Below are 19,873 nucleotides of genomic sequence, written 5' to 3'. Positions count from 1 at the left end.
CCGGGGAATTTGTATGCAGGGAACCTGAGGTCTAGAGTGTTGAAGTCCCAAGTCCTACTGCTGATTCGTCGAAGAGTCTAGATTGGCATTCAAGACTCCTGACACCTAATTCAGAGCTTTTCACGTCAGATTAACTTTGTTTAGTGAACTGAATCCCCAATTTTTGAGATAACAAAAGACACTGGAACAACAAAAGCCTTTAGGCTTTCATAACAAATCGAAGCCCAATATATTAAAATTACGCTGCCATTCTAATTCATGATGTCCTAGTACAAGTAATCTTACTCATGATGTATTTCAAATTGGGTAGACTTCATGGGAAAGCTTCTCTCTTGAAGTCATCCTAGCATTTGGCTATATTAAGCCATCAACCTTTCCTTAGATTACTCTGGTAACTCTCCAATGTGAGTATTACTGCATCCGCAAGTAAACATGGGGGTGGTTCCAAAAGCATACAGGGAAATTTCCTCCTCTTTACTGGAAATAAATATACAGTCATTTCCTGTGCTATAACTGTTTGGCTTTGTAGTATCACAGTAAATATAAAGGCTTTAGAAAATAAGAGAAATTTAAGAACTGAGTATGAAAAAATTTAATGTTAGTTTATACATATTGAATCAACCTTATGAACACTTGTTTAATTAAAAATTTGGTCTTAGCCTATAATGGCTGTCCCGGTTTTTCATGGCATAAACGAACATTAAAAATTTTTGAACATGCCATATTGAATATGTGGCTTATATTTTAACTGTGTAAAATGGCATGTGCATGGGAATGAATTTATAATGTCTAGCTATACTTTAATGTGAGATACTTCTCTGATATTGATGCAGAGTATTATAGAGGATTAAAATTTAAAGACTTATTCATAATTCTTTTCCTTTTATATTTCCCAGACAGCTTGTATAGATGTCAGGTGTTTTTGTGTACTGTACGTGTGTGTTTGTTTTAGATGTACTGTTTTTCAGGTCTACTTCTCTGAAGTAAGATGACTTGTCAAAAATTCTCTGTGGCTTTGTTACATTGGGGTAAGTAATTTGCTTTTTAAATGTCCATATGTAAGAGATTTTGTCCTTAGAGATGCTGTTTCTTTTGTTGGCTAGCAGAATTTCCCCTGTCTGGAGTTAGGAATTCTCATACTCGTGATTAAAAATATAAACCAAACCGAAGTGTAAGTGTGAAAATGAAAACCCTTTCCAGTCTCCTGGGAAAAACCTGATGTGTAGCTTTCCGGAACTATAACACAAACACACACAATTCATATCTATGGCTGCAAAAATAGAATTGGATATACCTATTGTTCTGTGTTTTTCTTTTTCTGCTTAATAGTTTTTCAATTTATCATGACAACTTTTTTTTTTACTGAGTACTTACTGATATGCTTATTCATTGAATGGTTGCATAACAACGAACTTATGAGTATACCTTAAATTATTAACTGATTTGCCCAATTCCCCATTGATAGACATTTTTTTATCTGTAACAAATAATGCTGCATTGAAATCCGTATATGTATATCTTTGTATACTTGGGAGAATATTCCTGTTGATTAATTATTAAAGAGGAATTTCTATGCTAAATAGTATGTGCATTTAAAAATTTGGTAGGTACTGTGAAATCTTCTCCCCAAAGCTTTGTAGCATTTGCGGTACCAACACAAATATAGGAATGCTAGCCCATTGCATTTCTGTCAAAGATGTATATTATCCTTCTACCTTTTTGCTCTGTCAGATAAGGAAAACATGACATCTCATTTCAGTTGTATTTACTTGACTCTTTGTGAGGTTGAGCCCTGTTTATTGACCATTTATATTTCTTATGCAATTTTCTAAATCATGTACTTTGACCATTTTGTTGCTGGATTTTATCTTCATGAGTTTTTGAAATTTTAAAATGTCACTGATATTTAGTACTATATTAGTCAGGGTTCTCCAGAAAAAGAACCAGGAGGATTTATAGAGAGAGAGAAAGAGATTTATTATAAAGACTTGGCTCACAAGATGGTGGAGGTTGGGAAGTCCCATGATCTGCAGTTGGTAGGCTGGAGAGCCAGGAGAGCTGATGGGGGAAGTTCCAGTCTGGCTACTGCAGGCTTGAGACCCAAGAAGAGCTGATGTTTCAGTTTGAGTCCAAAGGAAGGAAAAGACTGATGTCAGTCAGGGAGTAGGAGTTCCCTCTAAGTCACGCTTTTTGTTCTATTCAGGTCTCCAATTGATCCATAAGGCCCGTCCACATTAGGGAGGGCAATCTGCTTTTCTCATTTTACTGATTCAAATGTTAAATTTATCCAGAACATCTTCACAGACATGCCCAAACTACTGTTTGACCAAATGACTGAGCACCCCATGAACCTAGACAAGTTGATCCATAACCTTAATCATCACAAACCCTTAACAATTTATTATGTTTTGCAAATTTTATCTTCCTGCCCATTGTTTGCTATTTAACTTTGTTTTCTTTTATAGTACAGAAAATTTATTTATGCACACCAACACCCTTATACATGTGTAGAAACAAGATATGGTGACACTTGAATGTTTTAATTTTAATTTAGTAAATGTTGCATTATTAAATTATAAATGTATATATATATCAGGTGGTAGTCAAAACTTCAATGCTCTGTATCAAGGAGCAGTTTACTTGGCGATAATATGTAAAATATATTGCTATGACACAAAATAATGGATTTATTCTCAAATGGAAGGGAGCTGTCATTTTAAATGCTATCCCACGTTATAACTCCAGTAGACAATGACAAGTGTAATGTTATAAGGGGATATTATCAAGGGATGGTGTTTACGTTGAAAATTTCCATCTTGAATACCACCAGAAGAAGAATTAAGTGTATACTAGTCTTCCCCCTCCCCATTGCAGGAATATCCTCAAGAGAAAACTTACAGATGATTTTTTTAATGTCGATATTTTAACTACTGTGAACCATAGCATGCTTCTGTTTGAAGTTAGTCACACATTGCCAATGACTTTTTTACAAGATTTTATTGATTGATTTGAGAGAGAGAGAGAAAGAGCATGAGTGGGAGAGAGAGGAGGGCCCGAGGGAGAGGGAGAAGCAGACTCTCCACTGAGCAGAGAGCCGGAGGCCTGACTCCATCCCAGGACCTGGAGATCATGACTTGAGCAGAAAGCAGACACTTAAGCAACTGAGCCACCCAGGCGCCCCATCAATGACTGGAGCATACTATTCCCTCACTTGTTTCTCACTGCATTCTAGAGATATTTTGATTAAAAAAACCACACAAATCATCTAATTTAGGCTGTGTTCCAAGTTTTTAAAAATTAAAGTCAGGGTGGGGTGCCTGGGTGGCTCAGTTGGTTAAGCGTCTACCTTCAGCTCAGGTTATGATCCCAGAGTCAAGGGATCGAGCCTTGCATCAGACTTCTTGCTGAGCAAGAACGCTGCTCCTTTTTTTCTTTCTTTTTTTTTTTAAGATTTTATTTATTTATTTGACAGAGACAGCGAGAGAGAGGGAACACAAGCAGGGGGCGTGGGAGTGGGAGAAGCAGGTGTCCTGCTGAGCAGGGAGCCCGATGTGGGGCTCAATCCCAGGACCCTGGGATCATGACCTGAGCCAAAGGCAGACGCTTAACGACTGAGCCGCCCAGGCGCTCCAAGGAGACTGCTTCTTCCCTCTCCCTCTGCCTGTCGATCCTCCTGCTTGTGCTTTCTCTGACAAGTAAATAAAATCTTAAAAAATTAAAAAAAAAATTAAAGTCAGGCTATTTTTAACAAAACCCATTTTGTCTGGCAGCCATATTGGGAGATCATCCAGCTGTCCCCTGTGTGTTCTGAGCATCTCCTTGGCTAATCCAATCTGAAGGTGCTCTTACGAGTGTCTCCACAAGCCTTCCTTGTGCATACTGTTTGTTCTCCTTGTAGCCATCTATATATTTACAGAAAATACCCATGATAACTCCACTGTTAACAGATTTCAAAAAACCTATGCCACAAGGGACTATCAAAAAGTAACAACATACTCATTCTCTCTTATATTTTCTAATTTTTATTAGGCTCCACTCAATGTGTTTCACCTTGGCTTTCCAAAAGGTTTGTTGTTTTATGAAGTTTTGTGAATCAGAAGCATTCTTGGGATGTTGTTACCATGATAACATATGCCTTCACATGCAAATTCTGGACTCCTGGCTGTTTAGGGTTCATCTGGAGGGAAAGAAATACTATTTGCAAAAGAAACATGCAAAATAGAACCATATTTTAATTAAACTGATTCAATAGTTGCTATGTCTATGATACTCATTTTTACATTTTAAATTTCAAATACTTCTTTGAGGATTTTAGGCTCATTTCAGTTCAGCCAACCAAATATTCCATGTGCAGCTAGAAAATGTGCTTTTAATTAACACCAACAAATATTCATAGTTTTGTAAAACCAAAAATATAACATATTTTTATTGACATGTGCTTATTTCAGAAACATATGTTAGAAAGATGAAGTCCAAAAGAACACAATTGTAATGAGGAGTCACTTTTGGTGATGTTATGATACCTCATTGTTATCAGTATGGGCAAAATAATATTAGTCGTGTTAGTCATGTTTGCTTTAATTTTTGCATCTGATACATTTTTATGTTAGTTCATTTTTATGGAAAAGTTTAGAAATCAAACTTTAACAGTCATTACCTATATATTGTTTAGATATTTTTACATATATTACTTTTATAATTTAAAACAACATTTTTGGGGGAATGGATTTTTAAAAAATTGCTATTTTCTTACATTTTTACATTTACCCTAATTCTTCAAAATTCCCATTCCATGCAAATCCATGCAGAATTCTCAAAATTCTCATTCTGCGTTGGTTTGTATGTGAGATAACACAGCTATCGAATTATATGAATAGCTTGCAAAAGAAAGAATTATTGAGAATTAATTATTATTTTATTTTCAAGCAATTACTTATTAAAAAACAAGTACCACTTTTGAGAATTTTGGCGGTATGAGATTATGTAATTACTCTTAATTTTTATATGTCTAAAAAGTGAGAATTGTCTTTAATCAGCAATGGAATTTTCCTGTCATTATACATTGATCCTTGGAGAGTACATTGAAGACATGTCTTCGACAATGTCATCTATCTGAGGATCATGGGTAGATTCAAGAGATCATCCAGCTGTCCTGATGCTGAAGACAAACCCTTTCTAAAAACACTTGTAGTGCTAACATTTTGGTATTATTTTCTTTAAGAAATATTAAAACAGCATTTTAATATTTGTTTATATAACTGCACATGCAGATATTTCTAACTTATACTGGAAGTTCATTAAAATAATTTTTTTAGAAAAAGTAATTGAAATCTTTAGCTATAATTTGTTTCATTAAAATAAAATATAGAAGGCTGCTTAATGAGGAAAATGAAGCATGAATTTCCAAAAAGAGGAGCTAAAAGGTGAAGTTGTCTCACTAAATTAATGTACCCTTCCAAGTATCACACATTGTATAATGGAAGCACAGAGCTCTGCATTAGGCACGGATTGAGCACGTAGAAAGTTAAATAACTGACCACTACATGGTTTAACCTTAGAGACTTCCTATTTATGTCTTAGTCAAAATGATTGTTTTTCTGTGTGTCTTTTTAATATCCTAACAGAATTTATTTATTTGACAACTGCCTTTAACTTGGCATATCCGATTACTCCCTGGAGATTTAAGCTGTCTTGCATGACACCAAACACAACCTATGACTTCCTCTTGCCAACTGGAATCTCAAAGAACACTTCCAATTTGAATGAACATAATGAGGCGGTTGTCGAAGATAAATTGAATTCGAGTAGTACCTACTTCTCTAACTTATCTTCCAAAACAACTTTCCACTGTTGCTTTTGGAGCAAGGAAGAGAAAAACTGTTCTGTACATGCAGACAACACTGAAGGGAAGGCATTTATTTCAACAGTGAATTCTTTAGTTTTTCAACAAATAGGTAAGTATATTAATGTTCTAAGCATTACCTATTAACTGTTTTAAACAAAATGTTTTCATTCTCTGAAACGTGTATGAAATAGATGTAATATGGATGGGATTCTTAACATGTATCATCATTTTATATTAGTAATAAGATTATGATTTGTCATGTGACCAAACTAATGAGCTCCCCATTATTTTATATCTTATAAAAATGGAATGAGGGAACACTTTTTACCTATAAATCCATTTCTTGTAATCTTCTAAATTTATTTTAAAATAGAAAAAGCACACCTTATTTTGTTGAATAGGTAAAATACTCAAAATATTTAACTGTTGGGGGTGCTTGGGTGGCTCAGTCGGTTAAGTGTCTGCCTTCCGCTCAAGTCATGATCTCAGGGTACTGGGATTGAGCCCGGTCAGGCTCCCTGCTCAGTGGGGAGTCTGCTTCTCCCTCTCCCTCTGCCTTTCCCCCACCCCCGGCTCATGTTCTCTGTCTGTCTCTCTGTCTCTAATAAATAAATAAAATCTTTAGAAAATAGTCCGCTGTTGAATTAGTTAAATTTTAAAACACTTATGAATAATATTTGTTCAAGCAAGGAATCTCTCTGTAGCCAATTATATATTTTAAATCAAGGGGTGTTTTGTTGTTTAAGTATAATGCATACTGAGTGTGGCTAGGGTAGTTAGTAATTCTGCATCTGGAAATCAAAAACCACAAAATTATTTCCAAGGCTTCTGGAGAAGCCAACAGAGCAGCGTCAATTGATTCAGTAATACAAAGAGACCTACAGTATGAAAATAGAGGCACACATAAGTATAGCACTCCCATAAGGGGTTAATCAGAATTTCTCATTCTCAACATTATTAACATTTTGGGCCAGACAATTCTTGGTTATGGGGGGCTGTTCTGTGCCTTGTAGGATGTCTAGCAACGTCCCTGGCTTCTGCCTACTAGGTGCAAGTAGCTCCTTCCCCAAAACATATCTCCAAACATTGCCAGATGCCCCTGAGGGCCAAATTGCCCCTGGTTGAGCATCACTGATTAAATGGAAGAAACATTCCAGTTTATTGAAATCAGCTTAGGAATAAGAATAAAGCATAAATATACAATAAAATCGGAGTTTTAAAACAAGTTAGTAGTAATAACGCTCTAGTGTTTCCAAATGAGTATATGGCCATTAATTAATAAAATTCATTTAATTTTAAATGAGGCATTCTTTTTTTAATTTGTAGGGGAACTTAAGTGAGCCATTTGGCAATTATTAAATATACCAAGAATGAACTTAATAAGGCAGGGTCTTTGTGATGAGCTTTGAAATGATCAAAAAATGTTAGTACTTTCTTCGGTTTTCAAGAAGAATGATTATGATGCTGTAGATTTAAATATTACACATAAATAAAACTTGCACAACTAGTCACTTCTTAGTGAGTTTAACTAAAATTGTTAGGTTAAGTGGTAGTTACTGAGGATTTCAACTGATTATTCTACCAGGCATGCTGTTTACATCATAAGGGCTCAACAGTGTTGTAAAACCCGTACCAGCTAGAAATCCATCAGGTTTGGGGAAATAGGTTAGCATTGTCTTAGGTTAGCCATTATTTGTAGTTTGCTATTCTTGCTTTCAAATTACAAATCACCAATAATTTATTACCAGGTGAGTTTTTCAGTGCACGGTGAAGTATACTTGCATCAGTTGTATTTGGGGCCTATAATATTACAACAACAAGAATTTAAGACATGAATCATAGTTCACATGTGAATCACTGTGCTTTTATTGCTGAAGCAGACACATAAATACTGCTCTGCATTTGCTCGTGCCCTGATATTGAATATTTTCTTTTCTCTGGGAAAGCGAGTATGAACTGAGCTAGGTGACTTTTGAGATCTTTTGTCCTACTTAAATAGTTCAAGATTAAAAAAAAAAAAAAGAGTTTGAGAATTTAACTCTCTTACTTTACCTAAAAGGAAACTGGGGGCCTCAGGGGCTAGGGGACTTGGGCAGATACATACCGCTGGTTAGAGCTAGTTCTCTTTCTCTCAGAATAGGTAATGGAAGTTGTATCAGAACACTGGTAAATTTAATTTAGTTCTTCTCTTTCACTGAGTTGTTCAGAATGTTTTTCAGATGTAATGCAGTTTATTTTTAATTCAGGTGCAAACTGGAACATACAGTGCTGGATGAAAGAGGACTTGAAATTATTCATCTGTTATATGGAGTCATTATTTAAGAATCCTTTCAAGACTTATGACCTTAAGGTCCATCTTTTATATGTTCTGTAAGTACCAAATAAATTAATTTGGAAATTTCTACAACACAATGTTTTTTTAATGCAAGAGTTTCCATATACAGGAGTGGATTATGAAGACTTTCCTCTCCCTACATTTCCTTTTGTATGTATGTACGTTTCTGAGGGCAGTTTTATAGATTTTTCATGCAATAGTCATCTTATTAGGGTTCCTCCTTGCTCCTCCCGTTGATGAAGGTAGCAAGATGCTGCGGTTGTGGATGGCATATATCCTGAAAGAAGGACGAACTCAGTTCAAGGGTCTTAGATAACTTGAGTGGAGGGGAAAAACTTGTTATACATTTCTCTTTCATGTAAATTTTTTTCTCCTAATTGATCATTCTATTAGCTTAAAAATATAAGTGCTCAATATTTATTTGAGAGCTAAAATGGTGGTTTTAAATAGCTGTGCACTTATAATCTCAGCTAAGACATCATTCAAATTTTCTAATAACTCCAGTGGTAATACATATCATTTCTATGTGAATTTTTAGCTCTTTAAAATTTTTTTCTGATTTGTTCTTTTCTGTGATGCTTAAGGAGAAAGAGACTGATTTCCTTCAGTTCTGTGGTTTTTGAGATCATACCATTGAGGGGTGATGTGCTAGGACCTGTCTATATAAGCATGACTCAAGATAGAAAGAAGAGGGGCGCCTGGGTGGCACAGCGGTTAAGCGTCTGCCTTGGGCTCAGGGCGTGATCCCGGCGTTATGGGATCGAGCCCCACATCAGGCTCCTCCGCTGGGAGCCTGCTTCTTCCTCTCCTACTCCCCCTGCTTGTGTTCCCTTTCTCACTGGCTGTCTCTATCTCTGTCAAATAAATAAATAAAATCTTTAAAAAAAAAAAAAAGATAGAAAGTAGAATGGTGGTTACCAGGGACTAGGGTTGGAAGTCATGGGGAGTTATTGTTTAAATATGTACAGAGTTTCAGATTGGGAAGGTGAGAAGAGTTCTGAAGCTGGATGGTGGTGATGATTACCCAACAATGTGAATATACTACTGTCACTGAACTGTACACCAAAATGGTAAATTTTATGTCATGTATATTTTAAATAAAATAATTATATTAATTATATATTTAAAATAATCGTATTTTAAATGAAAACAATTTATTTTTTAAAATTTAAATTCAATTAGCCAACATATAGTACATCCTTATAAATTAAAATAATTAAAAAAAAAGAAACTTAAAAATGTAAAAAAAAAAAGAAGAGTTATGATCTCTGTCTTGGAGGAATTGCAGGCTCATGGTTGGGGCGGAGATGCACATGGCTTCAGTTTTAGTGGTTACTTTTGTATGTTGGGTAGGTACATGAAACCATGGCAGCACAAGATTGTTGTGGAAGCCTTAGGGGGGATGTCAAGTGCAGCTGAATTCTAGATGACTCTGGAAGCCCCTGCTAGCCCCTCTTCTTTGTGCAATTCTCATTAGGGCCAAGGTCCTGAATGGGACTGTCTGATTGGTGAGAATGTGCTCCTAGCTGCCAATGTTTGAGCTGTACGAAATGTTAGATTTTCCAGACAAATGCTGGGCAGCGAGGAAACCTAGATACATGTTCACAACAGAAATGACTGAGCCATAGATCTCTAGAGGCCCACAAAGTAACTGAGGTTGTAAAGTGGGAAAGGTTGGAGTAATAATTGGTAATGCATAGCCAGGAGGGGACATTTAAAGGGCAAGGAAGAATGAGCTTGTTTCTGGTCTGTAGATAATGACCCAGCAGGGAGAGAAAGGTTGAAGATATGGTAGAAGGGGACCCGTTGAGGATCTATGACAGGGAGTGAATATTTAAATAAGTTCCAGGAAAAGAGCACAGATGGAAGGTTGGTCTTAAAATGAAGGAGGCTCACTTCAGCTTTGAGTAATGAGAAAGAAAGGAAGCACTCTTTTGGATGGAGATATATTTGAAGTTTGGAGCAGAAAATTTCCTGCTTTATTGAGCAAAATAGATTTTTAGCTCAGAGAAAAAAATTCATTTGCAATGTAGCACATTCCTACGGTGACCTAAATATTTTGGATGGTGATCAGAAATTCTCTGGGTGCCTATTCAGGAGAATTGCAGACATTATCAGTGAGCTAGGGCAGTGTGCTTAGTGTTAATGCTCTGTGACTATGTGTAAGGATTTAAATTTTCTTATGTATAGGTTATAGTTATGTCTTGAGGTCCGCATTTTCAGAAAAAGATAAACATGAATATATCAGAACATTACAAAATTGCATAGTAACTTAGCTACATCTGAGAATTTTCACTTCGGTTCACTCAGCCAAGTAGCCATTGGTCTAGTCATCTAAATTGTCAGACCCAGAAAAATGAGAAAATTATGATAAATTAACTAGATTTTTCAACTTGTTCATATGATGAATTTAGCAGATTCTTTTGAACTGCTTTTATTATTTATTTTATTTTATTTTTATTTTTAGAGAGGGAGAGAGAAAAGGTGGGGGAGGGACAGTGGGAGAGGGAGAGAGAATCTTAAGCAGGCTCCACGCCCAGCACGGAGCCCAACTCAGGGCACCATCTCATGACCCTGAGGTCATGACCTGAGCTGAAATCAGGAGTTGGGTGCTTAACTGACTGAGCCACTCAGGCACCCTGACCTGCTTTTATTTTGAACTCAGGTTTCTAAAAATATCAGTATAGGAAAACTTATCATAATTGCGTGCAATTTTGGAGATTTTTTTCTTTTTTTCCCCACATTAATTGTCCTCTCCTTTATATAATTTGGTTAATATGTCCATTTTACCCATTGTTATGTGCTGTTTCTGTCTTGAATTCTGTTGTGTGCATCTTTGGGCACTAGATCTCCAAATAATTTAAATAAGACTTTTCAGATTAGGAGGAAGAGATGGTCAGTATAATGAACAAGACCTCCACGGGAGGGAAAATCCATAAAGGTGGTTCCTGTAAGAAGAGTTTTTAAATCAATATCCCCTTCTCCAGACATTAGAGAATTCTTGAGAGAAATCTTTCAGATGCTTCCATGTGTAAATAAGTGTGTTTTATAAAGGAACTAAAACCTAATGTTTATAAGGGATTTAAAGCCCTATAAATATGTCCCTTAAGGGAAAGCATTGTTTGAGCTCAGATATTAATGTTTGTAGAGAATCCAAAGGACAGATACCATAGAAATGTGCTTCTTTAGAACTGCTTTATCTTTGACCTGGAAGAGAAATCCTTTTCTTCCATTACGAGATGTCTACTGTGTGCATCAGCCACTGAGCTGAGCGTGGGCAACCATGTCGAGCCACTTAGACACAGCCCTTGCCCTCCTGGAGCTCACAGTGAAGACAGGGAACATAATGAATTTTGAAAAGCCTGCGATGGAATAAACACAGGGACTTGTGAAAACTTATACAGACAGGCACCAGAAATATCTGCCTGGATTAAGAGGGGACACAGGATGAACCAGGTAGAGTGAGGGGCATTTGCAAGGTCCCACAGTCACATCTGGACATTTGAGGACGTGGAAAGGTCAGTCTGGTTGGGTTATAAAGTTGGGGAATGGTGAGAAGTGGAGGTGGATGAATAGGTAAGGGTCATCCAAGGAGTTTGGACTTCTGTAACTGCTAACACTTAGTTTACTTTGTCTCCTTTCTATTCCCCCATGATTTCCATGTCCATATGGATGATCTTCAATTTCTTGAAGGCTTTACTTTCTCTATTCTTGTTTCTTCACCCCATCTAGTCCACCCATTCTCGTGGACCTACTCCAGACCTTGCCATTACTGGTAAGCATGCTCTGTCTGTAATTTTAGTTTCAAGGATCCCAGTCTTTGACCGACTCCCCCTCTTCCTCACCTTAGGCTTATTCCCTCTATTACCTCAACATCAGGAATAATTCTTCGTGTTTATTGGCTCTGCCTTCTGAGTTTCTTTTTCATGAAAGGCTGTACATCTCTGCAATGGGTGGGGGGGGAGTTTTCTCAGCATGCTTCCTGTCAGCACAATTTTGGGAATCCAACGGCTTCGTTTCATTTTGCACCCTTTCAGTCTGAGCTAGTAGTGTTTCTGCTACTGTGTTCTCTTACAGCCTCCTGTGAATCTCACTGGGGTTCACCCCATTAGATAAAAAAGCCCACAGATCTCTTAGAGAGATGCCCTCCTCTGCCTTCTTTTTGATCTTTGCCTGGAAGCCTATTTCCTAGCAGTGACATCTTCACCATCTGGAGAGCCTAGGCATCTTGCAGCTCTCGACTCTTGGTTTCTTTTGTTTAACAGCCCTTTGGTCAGTTTGTATCTCTCCTCTGTGGTAAGAAGAAACCAAGAGGCACCTTCACACACCTGCTTGGCAGTTTCCTGCAGCAGATCGCCCAGTTCAGGGGGCACACACTGTGTGCAACTTAGCTTTCTGCCCCTACATAAGATTCTCCTTCCTCCAGTTTCCAATCCATGTTCCTCACTTCCTCTTGTGCCCTCACTGGCAGTGTCCTCAAACTCCACATTTTGACTCACAGTCTATTCAAGGCAATTTAGGCTTTCTTTATCATGCTTCTCCAAATTGTTCCAGCCTCTGTCTGTCACCTGGTTCTAAAGCCATTCCCACATTTTTATGTGTGTTTGGATGGCAGCATCCCATTTCCAGGTACATGCTGTATCATAAGCTATCCCAAGTTTAGTGGCTTAAAACAATAATCATTTATCATCTCACAGGCCCTGTGGGTCGGGAATCCAGGTGCAGCTTAGCTGGGGACACGTGCCTCAAGGTCTTTCCCAAGGTTGCAGTGAATATGTCAGCTAGAACTGCAGCTTAAGTTCAGGAGGATCTTCCTGGGCTTCCACGTTCCTCATGGGCCAATGGACAGAAGACAGTCCCTCCCAGGCTGGGACTGAAGGTCTCCTTCAGTTCCTTGTTGTGGATTTCTCTGTAGGGTACGTTACAGCATGGCAGCTGGTTTTCCTGAGAGAAAGCCAGAGACACTCCCTGATGACCTTGCTTTTGATTTTCAGCAGGAAAACAGGAGCAGGGGGGAGGTTCTCTTATAACTGCTTTTCTCACCAAAACCTACCAGCCTGTTCATACCAGTGCCCACGCAGTATCCTTCTCTTCTTTAATCATGGATGAGTTTTCTGTGTTCCAGCCTAAAGTGAACCCTTTCTCATGTGTTTTCAGTCCCATCCCTTGTAGCTTACACAAGGACTTTGCTCTTGCAATTATCCCCTCTCTTCTCTGCATTATCAAGTTTTCTTAGCTGACAACATGCTGTAATAACTCGCATTTGAGATATAGATCACACATTCCATCAAGTCACCACCCGATTTCACTGCTTCCTTTAAAGAAAATCAAGTTTTGAACTATTGAATATATTATATTTTCAGAAGTTAATATATAAAGTCAACAAAAGTGGCTTCTGGCCAGGAGGGAATAATACAGTCTGGGATTACTCTTCTACCATAAACAAATAGAGAACTTGATAAAAGGTAAGAAACATCTACTTCCAGATATGAGACAGAAGCAGAACAGAACTGTGATTCCTTTTTTTTAATTAAGATTTTATTTATTTATTTATTTATTTATTTATTTATTTATTTGAGAGAGAGAGAGAGAGAGCAAGCACAGAGGGAGAGTGAGAGAGCAGAGAGCCCGATGCGGGGCTCATTCCCAAGACCCTGAGATCATAACCTGAGCTGAAGGCAGACACTTAACCAACTGAGCCACCCAGGCACCCCTGTGATTCCCAGGGAAAAAAAACAAAGTGAATCCTGAATTACTCAAGCTTTCTGGAGTAGAGGGAATTTCCAGAACCTGGCACAGGGCTGGGAAACTCAAGCGTTCCCCAGTGATATTGCTGAATCAAGGAGACAGAGGTAGGAGTTCAGAGAGTTTAAGGAGGCTTGAATTTATGGGGCAGACTACTTGAAGCAGGGAGTACACGGAATTAGTACTGGGGTCCCCTTGACTGGTTACCAGTCTGCCCATGATGTTGGGTAAGAAACACTGAGCTGGGTAAGAAACACTAGGAAGAGAGCAGTCACCAGGAACTAGAAGCTAAACAATTCTCAAAAGTTACATAGGACCAGGAATAATTAAAGTTTCAATGACAGTCAGTAGAAACCCCATAATAGCCACATTCTAAAAGTGGGGCCAAATTAGCCCTAGAGTCAAGGCTATTCTTTCCCCAAAAGAACTTGAAAGAAAAAGGTACCCAAGTAACTGAACTGATTGCCAAGAACAAAATCCAACATTCTTTAAAGCAAAACAGTACAATTCAACACTCAAAAATGTAATATTCACAGTGTCTGGCATCTGATAAAAAATACTACACATATGAAGGAACAGGAAAATGTAACCCCTCAGCAGGAGGAAAAGAAAAATCAGGCAATAGAAACAGATCCAGAAATGACAGGGATAATAAAAGTAGCAGACAAGGATGACTATTACAATGTTCCACATGCTCAAGGATATAAAGGAAAACATGAATATAATGAGAAGAGAAATTGGCACTATAGAAAAGATCCAATTACAATTTTTAGAGAAGACGGATGTATTATTTATAAAGTAAATAGAAGTGCTCGATACGAACAGGGACATTTTAGGGCTAGTGTTATTCAGTTAAGAAGCATTTGGTGTGTACAGACTACAGTGCTGGGCTCTGTGAGAAGTCCACTTACCATTCTCCATCCTTGCTTTATTTTCTTCCTTCTTCCCCTCCTCCTCCTTCTTCTTCTTCCTTCCTAGGACTCATGGATTCTTATTTTATTTTATGGGCTATAATCAGTTACTATCATTTTTTATTTCTTTTTGTTCAAGTTGTCCCATATTTGGCCATTGGGAATTTATTCAAGTTGGCCTCTGTGTCCTTTTGATGTGTCCCATTTTTTTTTTTTTTTGACAACTTCCTTACTCTAGTACTACAAGACATTATACTTCTCTTGCTATAACACTGGAATTAGCCATCTCTCCAAGGAGCCCTGATTCCTTTTTATTGGAGAATGGTATTTACAAACCTGTATCTGGGAGTTAGATGCTCATGTTACTTGGGTGGCATTGTTTCTGGGCCCTCTCAGCTACAGAGCTAGTTTATATGTATGTGTATACACAATACACACATGATGTGTATATATAATATGCACAAATCTGTATTTCTTTGTCTCTGTATATACATAAATTAAAAGCATGTATTCATACTAATATCTCCCATTTTTTAAGATTTATTTATTTATTTTAGAGAGAGAGAGTAAGAGAGTTGGGGGGGGAGAGGGAGAGGGAGAGAGAGAATCTTAAGCAGACTCCCCACTGAACGTGGAGCCTAAGCCGGGGCCTGATCTCTTGACCCTGAGACCCTGAGATCATGACCTGAGTCAAAACCAAGTGTCTGACACGCGACCAGCCGAGCCACCAAGGCACCCATAATATGGTCCAAAACCTCAGGATCCATTCCAGCCTTCCTTTTTTCTTTCTTCCTTCCCTCCCCTCCCCTCTCCTCTCCTTTTCCTCCCTCCCCTTTCCTTCCCTCCCCTCTCCTTTCCCTCCTTATCCCCTTTCCCTCTTTCTTTTTTCTCTTTTTTTCCAGCAATAAGAAACCTGGCTTCCCTTTCCCACAATATCTAACCCATTTGCTTAGTCCTAGAACACATGTAAAGTAGTTTTGGAATCGCTAACCTATACCACTGTGAAAAACAAGCGTACTAACTAGAGTACAATATTTGTTTACACTCATTTTGCCTTTGCTAAGGCTAAAGGTTGCCTGGTCAAAATACGATGTTCCAAAGGTAATTAGGATTCCCCCCACCATGTGGTTAATACTGTTAGCTTGATATACATTAAGGTTCATTTGTTTTTGTTTGCATTCTTCTCTCTCTCTCTTTTTTTTTTTTATTTCTCCCTTTCATCCTTGTTGATTTTCCATTTGTTCGGTAGTATCTTAATCTGAAGAGTACTGTGTTTTACAAAATGCTTCTTAAACTTGTCTCCTTGGTGAGATTTATCTAGGCCATTACTTCTCATTTGAGCCTGATTCACAAGATGTGGGGTGGAGCCAGTAATTTGCATTTTTATCAAGTCCCCCAGGATGCTAATGCTACTGGTTTGGGGATAAGTCTTTGAGAACCAATCTGTGGCTCTTACTGAAAACAGATTCCTTAGCCCCAGACCTACTGAGTTCTGCAGCAGTGGAGGGTCTAGGAATCTATCTTTAACTAGGCGCCAGGTGATTCTGATGATGGGACTAGTCTGGGACACTAATTTGGCCTTTGAAATTTGGGGGATTGGCCAAGTAGTTTTTTGGGCAATATTTGTATAGATTACCAGACTGAGATTTAAAATAAGTGACTTGATCAAATGATATACAAAGCTAATACCGTTTTAAACAATTCCTGTATATTCATTTGTCCACCATGGTTTGCTCTCAGTTTATGTCATAGTTAGGAACTGGGGTGGTACCCATTTGATGTTATTCCTGTAATAACTTAGCATAGATCTTTGCTTAGAGAAGTTTTAATATATTCATAGAAAAATAATTCTGTAAACAGTTTGACCAAAGGTCAGTGGATAGAATGTGTTCTCCCTATAAACCACTGTGGCTATCAAAAATGAAATTTCGGTACTAAATATTTATACATCTAACTTCTGAGTAGAAAAATTGCCCAAATGGTAAAATTCACAAAGAAGCCAAATTTAAAATTCAAGAAATGGTTTTTTTTTTGTTTTGCTTTATTTTACTATTTTCACTTTTAAGTAAAGTTTGCTCACATATAGAGAGATTAAATAAACAGTGGCACTGAATTTGTGTGTGTGTGTGTGTGTGTGTGTGTGTGTGTGTGTGTGTGTTGGCAAGGCATAAGGTACTTTGCTGCATAAAAATTTTTCAAGGATTTCAGAAATTCTTACGTTTTGGTTATTTTAAGCCATGGTATCTCCTTTCTTATTTTAAACGTTTGATTATCATTTTAATCCTTATGCTTTAAAATTATCAAAACTTAGAGTGCTGTTTGATGTTCACAAATACTTCAGACTTCTTTTGGAAGGTAAAAGAAGATCTGATGCTGATTTGACAAGGAACAAGGCCTGTGTATTCCAGTTTAACATCACTTTGCAAAGTTTATGCTCTCATAAATGTGAGAAATATGTCATGTTTTCTTCAAAGGAAAGGTAATTTGAAATGATTCCCTAATTCTTTAAAGTTCCGATGTATGGAAATGTTAAGATGATTAAGATTATAATTATTTTTTTAGTTCTGGCCACTAATGTATTAATCCCCTAAATAAAATAATAAAGTGGCAACAGTAACAGGGAAATCAATCTTGTGATAATAAGACATCTTGGGTGTAATGAAGTGAGCAAGGAACATGGAAGCACAAGACTTCAGACGAGTTTCAGGTCCCCATTGTCTCTGAGCCTCACTTTCTTTTTTTTTTTTTTTTTAAAGATTTTATTTATTCATTTCACAGAGATAGAGACAGCCAGAGAGAGAGGGAACACAAGCAGGGGGAGTGGGAGAGGAAGAGGCAGGCTCATAGCGGAAGAGCCTGATGTGGGACTCGATCCCGGAACGCCGGGATCACGCCCTGAGCCGAAGGCAGACGCTTAACCGCTGTGCCACCCAGGCGCCCCTGAGCCTCACTTTCTTACTTATAAAGTAGGTGATATTAGTTCCCTCATAAGGTAGTTTGAAAATTAAATTAGCGAATCACAAGGTGTTTGTGTAAATTGTAAATATACTATACAAGGAAATGTGATGATATATTTAATGTGGATTCTCTATTTTTGTGTCCTATGTCCATCAGATTCCCACCAGTAGGGAGTACAAAATACAAAATGTTTCTGGCCAATAGCTAGGATTGAACATTTTTTCTTTAAGGGCCAGATAGCAAATATTTCAGACTTTGCAGGCCATATGGTCTTTTTTCCAACCTTGTAGTCATAGTTAATATGTAAGCGAATAAGCATGACTATGTTCATGGACACGGAAATTTGAATTTTATGCAGTTTCCGTGTATCATGGGACATTCTCCCTCTTTTTTTTTTTTTTTTAAACCATTTGAAAATGTAAGAAACCATTCTTAGCTCACAGGCTGTACCAAAACCAGGTGTATCTGGCCTGTGGGCTGTAGTTTTCTCACCCCTATGTAGAGCATTTGAAAATTAGTTTTAGATTGATTCTTAGCATTTCATAATGGGATTATCTGTTGGGGTGGTTTGGGAAATTTCTGAATGGAGATGCCTTTAAAAAAAAATCACAATTAATGAAGTACTAAAATAAACATATATATTACATGTAGTCATTTTTATAAATATATAGTATATATTAAATTTTCTTTATATATATATATTGAAATGATAAAGAAATTAACAATGAGATTGATTAAATAGAACACACAACAGTGAAGTGATAGAGAAACCAGATAGTTAATCTAATTGGTAATCAGCCTGATTGTACAAATATCCACTCTATTTAGAAAAAATGGCATTGGCAAGACCATCTATAGTAACAAAGTGTAATTCTAACTTTCCTTTTTGTTTTAAAAAAGAAAAATATCACTAGAATTTTCTGTCCTTTAAAAAGTGTTAGTGAAGAATGTATGCCTTGTTTTGTTTAGTTCTATTTTTGCTCTAAAATTTGGGAGTTCTTCAATCAAAGCATAATACCATACAAGCGTTATTTCTGACATAAAATACCACAATTTATTCAATTTGTTCCATACCCTTTTCATAAAAGCCTTTATTTTAATATTTGAAAAACATCTAAAACACATAGTGTGATGTTTTTTAAAAAATGACATTTCATTGGCTTTGTTTAAAGATTTAGATAAAATTGAAAGTGCTAAGTCATTCCAACTCGAATTCAAAATGGTATTTTTATGGGTGTATAGCACTTTACGTTTTCAAAAATACTTTTATGTAATCGTATTTGCTATTTATGACAGCCTTGTAAAGGGAGATGGTGCGGGCATTTTTCTCTGTTTTACTGATTCTGGAAACCAAGGCTCACAGAGAAGGGCCTACCTGCCCGTGGTCTTACAGCTCAAAAGCAAATGGAAGGACTTGATTTTAGGTCTTGGTGTTAATTTAGTGTGCTTCCTGCTATAATATTACCCCCAACACAGTGCCCAGTAGACTGCTTTGCACGTTAAAAAGCCTGTAAATATTGTTTCTTGATTGATTTCTTTTAGGACTAAAGTAATACTGAAGTCTATCTCAGGAAACTTGAAAATCTATCAGAATTCACATTTAATACTGGTGGTGTATGTATGAAAGATTTGGGTCCATTTAATTCATGTTGTGTTTCTATTGAATTCTCAGGTATGTGCTAGTTAGCAGAGTTTCTAAAGCAGTGCTTTCTCCACACTAATTTTTAATTAGTATATTTAGCACTTACAGTTTTTTTCCCTCCGAAAGGACTGCAAGCATTCTGAAGGGAATGATCATGTCTAAATATTAATACTCTCTTCCAGCCCCAAGTTCTTTAAAAAAGATAGAATGGTTTAGATAGATGGCAGCAGGTGTTTATGGACAGAATGGGGTGGCTCAAGCAAGACAGGGAAATATTAGTTACCCCTATCCCCCCAGGACTCCCCCCCCACCCCCGAATAAGTCTTCTTATTTGCAGCTGGGCTTAGACTCTACAGACAACCAGGCAGATTAAAGAAAAACAACAACACCACTAATAAATCAGAAATAACAACTCTGTGTCTTGGTTGCATGCTATT

The 19,873-nt window shown here is 37.3% G+C and overlaps 1 protein-coding gene across 4 annotated transcripts in view; it reads left to right on the top strand.

Annotated features, from left to right (window-relative positions):
* Window positions 1–449: 449 nt before the first annotated feature.
* The window catches only part of LEPR (leptin receptor), a 65,073-nt gene continuing 45,649 nt past the window's right edge, over window positions 450–19,873 (top strand). For 2 of the 4 annotated variants that reach the window (XR_005834145.1, XM_040627186.1), the window contains exons 1-3: window positions 460–1,028; window positions 5,625–5,954; window positions 8,092–8,215. Coding sequence is in view for 3 of the 4 variants with exons in the window: in XM_040627186.1 (XP_040483120.1) it covers window positions 989–1,028; window positions 5,625–5,954; window positions 8,092–8,215 (494 nt within the window). In the remaining variant the exon portion in view is untranslated. Of the gene's footprint in view, window positions 1,029–5,624; window positions 5,955–8,091; window positions 8,216–19,873 lie in introns of all 4 variants that reach the window. The other 2 variants (XM_008690766.2, XM_040627187.1) reach the window with 2 other exon arrangements.

Source organism: Ursus maritimus, unplaced genomic scaffold (genome assembly GCF_017311325.1).
Source record: "Ursus maritimus isolate PB19 unplaced genomic scaffold, ASM1731132v1 scaffold_12, whole genome shotgun sequence".
Classification (NCBI taxonomy): domain Eukaryota; kingdom Metazoa; phylum Chordata; class Mammalia; order Carnivora; family Ursidae; genus Ursus; species Ursus maritimus.
The sequence above is the reverse complement of the archived record's forward strand: the minus strand, read 5'-3'. Positions and strand labels throughout refer to the sequence as shown.